Here is a 12,215-nt window from a genome sequence, read left to right as displayed (position 1 = left end):
AATTACCACCCCTCCCATCAGGAACCGTAACCACAAGCTAAAATAAAAAGTGCTTTTCCCTGCCAGTCCAGCCAGGTGGAGGGTGCTAGGTTTCTGGTGGGTGACAGCTGAGCTGCCAGACTCCTCTTCAGGCAATCATTAAAAAATTACTCAGCCTGTATAGATCTTTAATCAGATGTTTGATATGGGGATGAAATATTCAGCTGCTCCTTACTGTGTGGCCACAGAAAATCCACCGTGCTCTTCGTAGCCATTAATTCGGACATTCCCTAAAATGCCTGTCCAAGCATTGCAGTTTTTACTGCACACGACACATTTCTGTTCCTAGAAGCTTTCAGGAGTCATTGACTGGGGATCCTCCATGTTTTGATTGTTTCTAGTGGAAACATTCGTATTTGGACAATTTGGGTGAGGGTGAATGTCTTCGCATAAAATGGAGGTTTCAGTGCATGAAATTTCTTTTTTTTCTTTAATATTTTATTTATTTAATTGAGAGAGAAAGAGAGAATGAGCCTGAGAGGGGAGAAGGTCAGAGGGAGAAGCAGACTCCCCTTGGAGCTGGAAGCCCAATGCAGGACTTGATCCTGGGACTCCGGGATCAAGACCTGAGCCGAAGGCAGGCGCCTAACCAGCTGAGCCATCCAGGTGCCCCGGTGCATGTAATTTCTTGAGTCACTTCACAACAGAGAATAATTTAGTACAGGAATGGGCTCTCCCCAAACTCTGCATTTCTAAGATTATTTGCCACTCTGGGGTGAGCCTTTTGGATGGAATGTTGTCTAACAAGCACAAATCTGCCAGTCCATTTGGATCGCTGACTATTAATGGTAATGGGATGAAAATCACAACTCATTTTCCTTTTCCAAAGACTTGGGTACTTCCTGTTGAACTACACACACACACACACACACATACACACACATATACACACACACACACTCTCTCTCTCATTCATGCTCTCATATATACTTCATTATATGCAGCCAAAGAATTAGCCAAAGCTGTGGACCCGTGTTCTTAGACTTGGCCGCCCATCAGAACCATCTGCTGCCCTAGTGGTGCCCTCAGAGATTCCAGCTCCATCTGGGATGGGCTTGGAAGTTCTCCCCCCACCCCCAGTTCCCTATGTGGTTCTAATGGCCACCAGAGCTGAGAATCACTCCCTCAGACCCGTATCAAGGAACTTGGTCATTGAAGTGAGAAAGCTGCGTGTTCAAAGGGTGTTCCAGATTTTGAAGTGCAAAAGGGTGGTGCTAGCTGCTATGTGCTTCACAGAGGTCTGTGACATGGAAGTCCATCGTGTAAACTCAGGGGAGGGTGTTCAAATGGAGAAGTTCCCACTGACACATCTCACTACATGTCTGTGAAGGTGTTGTGTGTTTGCATGTCTGCTGGTGGGATAGCCTAAAATACGATTCCTGTGGAACCAGCAGTAGGAACCCTTCTACTCCTCGTGATGACTCTATCAAGTCACTTCATCTCTTTATATTTTATTTTTGTTATTGTCCAAAGCCAGAATAACAGATTGACGGCGACGATGGAAAGAGCCTCTGGGCCATGTGCTAATTGTCAATTAGCTGCAACAGACCCACACTCGCAGCAGGAGCCTCTGGAAGGCCAGTGGTGTGCGTGTTCTTCAGTTCTTTAACCCTACCCGATCTCACTTCTCTTCGAATAACTTGATTTCTCCTTTATGTGTGCTCTTCCTCCTGGATAACTCTACAACAGCATTATTCTGCTTTTCAGCAAGCCCATATGCCAGGCTGGTTATCTTATGGGTAAGTACGTATCACGTGATTTTTAAGCTCCTGCCCACATACGTTATATGAGCTGCCGCGTATGTATGAGAGGTTTAAAGGGTAAAACAAAGGTGGGTAAACAAGGTTATGTGCTTCTCCATAGAAAAAGCTCATCTGGCTAATTCCAGCTTTTTCTTGGACTGAAGTCCTACCGCTCATTAAAATATTTTTGAGGTAGCATTTCCGACACCTGAATTTAGACTGCAATTCTGTGGCTGAGGAGGGGGTAGGCAAGCGTCCAGCTAATGTCCCCTTGAAAACGCACTCACGTGGAGTTGGTCGTGGATGTCGGCTCCATGCTTCAGTAGCGTCTCTACCACCCGCTTGTGTCCATACTGGCTGGCAGCCAACAGGGCTGTGCCCCCATCCTGCAAGGTAGTACCATGTTAGAAGGGTGCAGACGTGTCTACTGAGCAGATGCTTCCACAGAGGGAGAGCTTTGGGAAAAACTTTGCTCATAGATGACAACAAACTCACCTTTCCTTTTTCATCTCTTTCTCTTTATAGTCATGACAGGGTTCCTCCTGAAGGCATCACGTCATACATGTGGATGACTTGCTTGGGATACATTACAGTTACTGGACTATGTTATTGTGAGTCGCAGCCCATGTCAAATGCAGAATTATCTATTTGCATCTCAATAAAGGAAATGAAGACTAGAAAGCCTGTACCAGTCACTTCTGTCTTGGAATTACCTGAAGTCTCCTGTGTCTTCTGTCTAGAGACCCTCTTGACAACTACTGGCTTCTCCCTGTGTTTTCCCCCAGCTGTGGGCCTCGAAGATTGAGGTGATTTATGGAGTAACCATCTGGGGCCATTGTCTTCAGGGGATAAGGTGTGGGTCCATTAAGAGTGGGTAACTGCATGTACCCTGTGAACCTCTCACCATCCTATTTAGCATTTTCCTTTGAACATGTGCCAGTCTGTCCAGATCTGTTTTATAATATGGGCCCTAAAACGAATCGGAGCCCAGAAGAGTAGATGTGGTCCGATGGGGAATGGGACATTCCTTTGTTCCATCTATTCAACTTTTATCTTGACAGCCTGAATTAGAACTAGCTTTCATGTCAACCACATCACACTACTGACTCACTGAGTCTGTGGTCAACTGAAACCCTTGATGGTTTTTCTCAGGTGCTGCAGCCAAGGCATTATCTTTTCCCATCTACATCTGGAGAGCTGTTTGTTTGGCTCTGCGAATTGGTCTGTGGGCATCTGTGCTCGTTGTAAATAATGTAAGAACATGTCATCTCGTTCTGAAATACAAATCCTAACTCTAAGAGAGGGTGGTTTATAAATCTGGGGCACAGAGTGTTTATGCAGAACGCCCGCTCTCTGACTCCCACCCTCATAGGGTCTGATTCTGGTGAGGCCCAGAAACAGGCTTTCTGACCAGTCATGTGAGGGGACTGTGGTGTGAAGGTGGCAGGTAGGTCTCACTTGGAGAAACATTGCTGTAAGAGCTCCCTTGTTCAGAGGCTATGTGTGGGAGTGGGCACTTGAGCTGTGATTTGAAGGGCGGAAAATGGAGGACAGACTGAAGGGCTGAGGCTGCTGGGGGGGTGGGCCAATGTGAGTGGGGGCATGGGCAACAAAAATCGCAATAGCAGCGAGGAACACCAACATGTCCAACTATTGTTCTGTCAGTTTTTCTCTTTGCCTAATGAGGTAAGAGAATAGATAAAATATGGTGATTGTCATAGAAGAGCTGGTACCTTTTATTTTTGTTATTTTATTTATTTATTTATTTATTTATTTTTTTATTTTTTCAAAGATTTCACCTATTCATTTGACAGAGATCACAGCAGGCAGAGGCAGGTAGAGAGAGAGAGAGGAAGGGAAGCAGGCTCCCCGCGGAGCAGAGATCCCGATGTGGGGCTCGATCCCAGGACCCCAGGACCATGACCTGAGCTGAAGGCAGAGGCCTTAACCCACTGAGCCACTCAGGTGCCCCTATTTTATTTATTTTTTAAGTAGACTCTATACCCAGAGTGGAGTCTAACTCGGGGCTTGAACTCATTACACCGAGATCGTAACCTCAGCTGAGATCAAGAGTCAGATGCTTAACCCACATGCCCCTGTACCTTTTATTTATTTATTTTTAAATAGTTTATTTATTTATTTATTTGAGAGAGAGAGAGAGAGAGACAGCATGCATCCATGATTTGGGGGTGGGCAGGGGGTCAGAGGGAGAGATAGAAGCAGATTCCCTCCTAAGCAGGGAGCCTGATGCAGGGCTCGATCCCAGGATCCCAGGATCATGACCTGAGCTGAAGGCAGATGCTTTACTGACTAAGCTACCCAGGTGCCTCTGTACCTTTTATTTTTAAAAATACATTTTGGGGGATATAGCTTTAATAATGATGAGAACAACTGTTGAAACAAAGGTAATTTTAATGACAGGATCATATGAAAACTGAACGCCTCTTGACATTCTCTTCTTCCCATGGAAAGTTCTTGGACACCTGCAGGTGACCTAATGGAAACATTTGGAATTGCGCTCCAGGCCCTGTGTTCCATGGATTTCTGGGACAGCAACTGTTGCAGAGACAAAGGCTGAAAGCCGGCATTAACTTGTTAACCAAGAAGACTAAAGCAGCCATATGCGGGGCATGACCATTCTGACTTAGTTCAGAGAGCTGAGATTTACATTTGTAGAACTTTACTTTCTATTTTTAGTTGTATTACTTTTATTATGACAAATAAAATGATAATATGAAAATACATACAAACATATTTTTTGGATTATTGTATATTATATGCAGCATGTGTGGAGGCATGTGTACTGTCCAACAGCACGTTCGGAACAGACCGATCTTATCTGAAATTCAGATCTACTTAATAGTTAGCATCTTAACAGGAAAAGAAAAAAAAAATCCACTGGAAACTCCCCTGACATCCAAATTTCACATACGGTGGTTTAAGAAAGCCTGAAAGATTCCAAGTCAGGCAAATTTCCAGGAATTTTTTGGTTCTGATTAGGCTGGAAATAAGTTGATAATTCCAAAAATGTTAAAGCAGTTCAAATTCTCCTACTATAAACCTAAGTTATCATGTACAATCATATCATAAACACAAAACTGATCTTTCTGCAACCTGAGTTTTCTTATCTGTGTGTCATGCATGAAGACTCAATGACTTCTTTAAAGGAAGAACCGCATTTCCTTGCCCAACTATGTAAACTGTAATCATGTGTTACATACTTCAGTGAGGGCATCTCAAAAATTAAACTGCCTGACAGATTGCCCTCCTTAGAAATCTCTCAGATTCCACTAAGAGTGGCTTAAATACTTTGATAGAGCACTGGGATTAATCTTGAAGTAAAAAAAAAAAAAAAAGCCCACGAAAACAGGGAGTTATAAAGCACCTGCTATTGTATCCAACCTGATAACAAAATTTAGTGTCCCAGAATAGGAAGCTACCAGTGCAAGACAGAACATAAATAATGCCCCATAAAATTAGGAGCCCAGAGGGAAAATGCCATATTTTGAATTGATTCCTTAGGACTACCTCTCAACCATTACAAGTAAATTTGTGAAATCTACCTTCTTAGGCTTGAAAATCTTGTATAAAAGAGTGGGGTGCCTGGGTGGCTCAGCTAGTTAAGTGTCTGCCTTTGGCTCAGGTCATGACCTCAGGGTCCTGGGATGAAGCCCCATGTCAGGCTCCCTGCTCATTGGGGAGTCTGCTTCTCCCTCTACCCCTTCTCCTGCTTGTGTTCTCTCTCTCTTTATCTCCCTAAAATAAATAAAGTCTTTTTTTTTTTTAAGATTTTATTTATTTACTTGACAGAGATCACAAGTAGGCAGAGAGGCAGGCAGAGAGAGAAAGAGGAGGAAGCCGGGTTCCCGTGGAGCAGAAAGCCCAATGTGGGGCTCGATCCCAGGACCCTGGGATCATGACCCAAGCCGAAGGCAGAGGTTTTAACCCAGGCTTAAGAAAAAAAAAAAAAGAAGCACAAATTCATACTATGGATGGAGAGACAGGAATAATCATGATTGCTAAAATTCTTCAACGAAGTATGAAATCAAGTATGAAATCTCTTACTTTGGTCCTAAATTCAGTGGATGCTCCAAACTCAAAGAGAAATCTCACGACGTCATTATGTCCTTGCTGGGCAGCAAAGAACAGGGCAGTTGTACCTGACTAGGAGAGAACAAACAGCTGGTTTTAAGGCATTTAGTTACATTGCATTTGTTGTACATTTGCACACAAAACAATATCCTTGTATGTAAGCCTTCTAACCTAGGAGGGAGCTACATTTGAACTGATTATATTCCTTGTTCAGAGAAGTGAGAATATGAAAGCGGAACTTTATTTTTGGTCTAATGGGATGAATGATGGACCCAAAAGATATGTCCTTGTCCTAATTTCTGGAACTTGTGAATATTACTTTCTGTGGCATATGATGGGGTTAAGTTAAGGATTTTGAGAAAAGGCACTTATCCTGGCTTGTCCTGGGGGGCCCTAAATCCAGTGACAACTGGATAGAGACCCATTTGATATAGAGGGGGGGAAGAGGTAATGTGACCACAGAGGCACAGGGGATGCGGCCACAAGTCAAGGAATGCCCACAGCTACCAGAAGCTGGAAGTGGTAGAGAAAGGGTTCTCCCCTGGGGCTTTCAAAACGAGTGCAGCCCTGTGGACCCACCTTGAATTTTCTGGCCTCCAAAATTGTAAAAGTGTAAATTTCTGTTCTTTGAAGTCACCTAGTAGGTGGTAATTTGCTACAGAGGTCACAGGGAACCAACTACCATGCTTGGTGACATGGGCATTCATTCTTACAGGGAAGAGTTCTGGTAGACTTCTAGCTACAGAGTTAAGTACCCCACAGTAGAAAGCTACCAGCCCAAGAAGAATCTAAGTAATTCACCCAAACAGACTCAAAATATTCCTCAAAAGAGGACCAGCCTGGTTCCAAATGTTAAACCAGATCAGGGATAGTCGGAGACACAAGTTTGAGCATCCTCCCTTTCCAGCCATTCCCACAAGCCGACTCAAAGATTGGTAGCCAGATCATTGTGTGATAGGAGCAAATTCATCGTACCACTCTGTGGGCAGTATCTATTTTCCATACAAAGATGCTCTTCATTCCAGTGCTTTGAGCAGGGATGAAGCTCACACATTACACCTTCCCAGGCACAGTAAGGAGAGACACCTTCCACAGCTCACCTGGAAGTCTTAAAGTGGTAGGTTCTCATCCAGGTGGGAGAAGCCAGGAGGAGCAGGCCTTAAGGATTACTGATGACCTTGAAGCATGTTCTTAAGTGTGTGTGTGTGTGTGTGTGTGTGTATACGTGTATGCATGTGTGTGTGTGTTTGAGACAGGGACCAATGAGCCCAACCACTGTGGCAGAACACAAGCCAATACCTTCCCAGTCATGACCGTCTATCTCAGGCTATGCCCCCAACCAGACACTGCCCTGGGGAGGCACAGGTAATGTGACCATTCCCAGAGCCTTTCTGCCTGCCACGCAGGAGTGACTTTCCCCTTGGTTCCCACAGAAACAAGTGGAAGGTATCCTTTCATTGGATGTAACCAGGTCTGGATGAAGAAACTTGGCTAGCATAGGAAAATCCTCATCTTCTCAACAGACATTAAATTTCAGAAACTACCAGAGACAATTTCTAGAAATTGTTTCTTCCCTAAGAAAAAGGACTTTTCATCAAGATTTTATGATATATTAATTGAAAAACCATATCTATAGCAGTGTGAATCAATTTTGGAACATACAAGTATCATTCATTAATCATTGCGCACATGAATGTGGCCATCTGTAGACAGAGGAGCCAGACATCAGCTGGAATGTGAATAAAGGTCTTAAATGTATGTGCTTTATTACTGTAACCCAGGGCCTCATGAAAACTGCACACGCAGTTCCTAACCCTGGAAATTTTAGCTGATATTGCTGGTTCTTTAGAGCAATGGTCTCTCTGGATCATTAGCTTTCTGTTCTTGCAAGCTCTGTGTACGCAGACAGCCATCCAAAGAAAACAATGACAGGTACCTTTTCAGGAAACAAGTATTTTGATATGGATTAAATGGAAAAAATGGACTAAGAATGAACCCAGACAGAAGCCTGCTACATGAGTACCTTCCACAGCACTGCTAGGTACTCACCTCGTGTGTGAGCTTGGGGCCTCTCTTTGGCAGCTCTGTCACCGGAGGCTGGGGTGGCTTCGGGAAATTCAGGGGACCACTGGGCATTCATGTAGCAACATTATTTGGGCTACAAGGTTATTTCAAAATTGGGCACACTTCAGTAAGTCCTTGAGGGCCATTTTTGTTCAACACACACAATAGTTTTCATATCCAAGAATATTAGTGGAGCAATCGGAATGAAACAGATAAATATAAAACCATAAAAACCATACATTGGCTGAAAAGCAAATAAATGTTTCTCTTCTTTCAGCTTTTCACAATTGTTCTGAAGATATACTTGTGTGTGTTAAACTTGCCCTTCAGGATAAAGTTTTTTGAGGAGCAGATCTGAATCATATTGTTTTTATTAGAGAAAAGTTTGTCTATTCTTTAAAGCTATAATAAACCAAGACTGTGAAGAATAAAGGAAAAACAAAAAGATTAGGGTAATTTCAAATTATAATTCTAAATGGGCCCAAACATTTTCCTCCCAGAAGGAAATTAGCTGCTGACATGAAAAATGGCTTAAAACAATGCTCCAGTGTTGTGAAAATTGCTCCAAAGAATCTGTCTGAGACTAGATTTGCTATGGTCTGTCTGTATGGCTCCTCTTGATAGATCAGGCTTGCTGGCGCAGGCCTATGGAGAGCCAGACTCCAGAGTCTATTCATCAAGTGTCATTCTTCCATGGTCCAGAGCCAAGGTGACACCCAGAAGGGAGAAGGGAAGGACTATAGGTGCCCCACAGAATAGCCAGCCCTCACAGCTCTACTCAGAGGTAGCAGTCCAGGCTGGAAGACGGGGTGTACTGATTGATGAAAGTTTGGTTGATGACTCATCTTTTCTGAAACAACTGTAGGGTAGGCCCTAGGATAAGACTGGATCAAGGAACATCAAATGCTCCAGTTCAGTCTGAAGCTTGCCCCAGGATGCCATCTTGGGTCTGAGTTAGTGTGGACTGAGAGGTCAGATTCACTTTAGGGTTGACCTATGGATCTACCTCCAGAAAGGTTAATTTGCAAGGCCCTAGATCAGCTTGAGAATAAATGGATCCCCCTCAGATCTGACTCCCGAAGTATGGTAAAAGGTCCAACCTTCCACTGCTCTTCTACACTGGACCAAGAATGGTCTAGCCAGACTGAACTCCCAAGGTGGCCTTTGAATGAAGCATGGGAACAGGCTCACATTTTAGTTCAATGTCCACCACATGGCTTTTTGGGGAGAGCTTTTTAATACGTGGCCAGTCAGAGAAGCCCTTTGTAATCATAGTTTGATGAGGATGACTGAGATAGTCTAGCAAGTGAACCTCATTCAGAACAGGTTGGTGACCCAATCTTTTTAAAAATACAAAAAAATCTCCATGAAAATCCTTTAACTTCTACAGCACCTCTTCCCCAAGGAGGAAGGAAGACCTGATTTAAGCTTGGGAGGAAATGTATGAGTGCTCAGGGAATGTGGTTAGAGGTTTGGTTACCTCACACTATAACACACACTTGAGAATATTCATTCCACTGATGTACACCCAATGGTCCATTCTAGGGCCTTATTTTAGGCACAGCAAAGTCCACAATCTGGGCATTAATGCCATGCAGGAAAAAAGCAATGATTAATCTGGTCTTCCTTACCTATTTACCACTGTAAAAATTTCGAGTCTCTGTCACTTGGGTCATTCTTATTCAAGTGTAAACCTGACCTACCTCTCTCTGGAGATTGATGTCTGCTCCTTGCAGAACCAGTTCCCTCACACAGTCTATGTGACCGGCATAGGAGGCGACCATGAGGAGCGTGGTGCCATGCTAGATGGAAGACAGACAGAGAGCAGTTATGTATGTCAGAGAGGGTCCTGGAGGAGAGGCTAAAGAGATGTCAGGTCCACTCGAGACACGTCCAAGTGCACAATTTCTCACAGTATTGAGTGTCTCATGAAAAACCTTATAACGCAAAGTAGACAGAGAAAAAGCAAAGCGACAAACTGCTGCAGGTGGAGTTTTCAATTTAAAAACCCACTTAATAAGGCACCTGGGTGGTTCAGTTGGTTAAGTGGCTGCCTTTGGCTCAGGTCATGATCCCGGAGTTCTGGGATCAAGTCCTGCGTCGGGCTCCCGGCTGTGCGGGGAGTCTGCTTCTCCCTCTGACCTCTCCCCTCTCATGTTCTCTCTCACACACTCTCTCTCTAATAAATAAATAAAATCTTAAAAAGAAGAACACCACTTAATCCCATTACCTTCAGAAATGCAGTCCAAAGGAACCATAATCACTGCATGTGAAGGCAGGAGGGATGTAATTGTCTTATTTTATGATTCATATTAAATGATTTCTGGGCCCAAACACTGTTCTTAATGGGTTAGGTCGTACCTGTTGGTTTTCTGAGTTTAGAAGACTTTTTTTAAGAACTGATTCAAGTAAAAATGCAAGGTACCTCAAAGATATAGGAGACCAGAGTAGTCAGTAGGAGTCTGGGGGGAGGGGGGGTTCACATCGGCCTCTATTATTGATCAACTGTGTCACCTGGGGGCACATTGCTTTTAATTCCTGGGGTTTAGAGTTCAATTTCCAGTTGTTTTTAAGGGCTTGGAACTGTGAGTTTGACCACTACCTCTGTGTACGCAGCAACCTGCCTTTCTAGGGTGGATAAGAGAAAGATGGTACTTTACAGGAGGAAGGTACGGGGTGACGAGTGACTCTTACAAGCCTCATTTTAATTCATGGGTGGGATTTTGTAGGAAGGCAGTAGAGTTGACTGGTCTTGGGCTAGTTATAGAACCTTTCCAAGGTTCACCCTCCTTATCTGCAAAATAGGGAATAATAAAAGCATCTGCTGGATTAAATCAAATGGGTAAACGAGATAATGCAGGCAATGTGCTTAGCATAGTAATGTTAGCTATTAATTCAGTAAGTGTTAGCTATTATAATATTTTGATACTTCAGTAAATGTTGGGTCATCATTTGGCTTTTGTTGATTTCTGTGAATCTCAATACGAATTTTGGGAAAGTCTTATTTGCTATGTATGAAAAGTACAGGTAGAGTAAAAAAATAAAAACTAATGGCTTCATGGAAGTGTTCTCTATTTTCTCTGCTTCCATGAGACCGTATTTGGTATTTGAATGTTAGACATTCGTTAGGCTGTACCATCCATTATCAAGTTGAACACCTTCCTCTGTATTTCCCAGGATTAGAATGACATGTGGAAGTTGGTATTACTAACTTCCTCCTGAACATGAACAATTTTTATTTAGGTTACAGATAGAAGAATCTGATTTAAAACCAATCTGGAAGATCGCTGGGATGATAGTGAAGTAGGAGGACCCTAAGCTCACATAGATAGATGTGTCTGACAGATGCAGTGGAGTGTCAATAGGTATACAATGGGAGTCATAATAGATGACACTCTCATCGTTGTAGATAACGTGGAAAACGACCTGAAGACTAGAACCAACTCCATAACTAAAGGTAGAGAAGAGGTCACACTGAAGAGGGTAGGAAGGGCAGAGATGCATGGGGAGGTATATAGACCACTGCTGTATGCAGGGTGAGGGGGGTTGGATGGGGAGAGAGCTGTGAAGAAGGGAGGGAGACAGATTATTACACTGGGGAGCCTGCGCCAGAGACAATGAATCCCCATAATATTTGGTTCTGAAAGACAGAGGATCCAAATTTCACTAGTTCTTATAACCAGCAGGACTGAAAGCCTGGAATTTCATTTTTATCTAGTTTTTAAAGGTTTTTATTTTATTAAAAAAATTTTTTTTTTTGAGAGAGAGAGCGCACGTGTGCACACGCTGTGTGTGTTGGGGGAGGCGGGGGAGCAGAGGGAGAGAGAGACACCTGGGTGGCTCAGTCAGTAAAGCCTCTCTCTACCTTAGCTCAGGTCATAATATCCAGTCCTGGGATCGAGTTCTGTATTGGGTTCACTGCTCAGCAGGAAGTCTGCTTCTCCCCCTTATGATCCTGAGATCATGACCCAAGCAGAAATCAAGAGTCCAACAGCTAACTGACGGAGGCACCCAGAGGCAACCTAAGATTTTTATTTTTAAGTAATCTCTATTTCTAACGCGGGGCTCAAACTCACAGAGATCAAGAGGTGCATGCTCTACTGACTGACCTAGCCAGGAGTCCTTGGAATTTTAAAAATCAGTGGCTCAGCTTTGGAAGAGGATGGAGGGCAAGAGGAAACTGGGTCCTCACCCTTAAAGAAACAGCACCACAAACAGCCGACAGAGATACAGCACAGAAGCAGTAGTTTAAAAAATGCCTGGGGTACATGGGAAGGA

General features: G+C 43.5%; 1 protein-coding gene across 6 annotated transcripts in view; it reads right to left on the bottom strand.

Annotated features, from left to right (window-relative positions):
• The window catches only part of ANKRD29 (ankyrin repeat domain 29), a 54,847-nt gene that overhangs the window by 22,172 nt on the left and 20,460 nt on the right, over positions 1–12,215 (bottom strand). For 5 of the 6 annotated variants that reach the window (XM_059139421.1, XM_059139425.1, XM_059139423.1 and 2 more), the window contains 3 exons: positions 9,641–9,739; positions 5,847–5,945; positions 2,069–2,167 (listed from right to left, as the gene is read on the bottom strand). In XM_059139421.1, the coding sequence (XP_058995404.1) occupies positions 2,069–2,167; positions 5,847–5,945; positions 9,641–9,739 (297 nt within the window). Of the gene's footprint in view, positions 1–2,068; positions 2,168–5,846; positions 5,946–7,922; positions 8,032–9,640; positions 9,740–12,215 lie in introns of those variants that run through there. The other variant, XM_059139427.1, reaches the window with a different exon arrangement.

The sequence above is a fragment of the Mustela lutreola genome, chromosome 11, assembly GCF_030435805.1.
Source record: "Mustela lutreola isolate mMusLut2 chromosome 11, mMusLut2.pri, whole genome shotgun sequence".
NCBI lineage: Eukaryota > Metazoa > Chordata > Mammalia > Carnivora > Mustelidae > Mustela > Mustela lutreola.
This window is presented reverse-complemented; position numbering and strand designations above follow the sequence as displayed.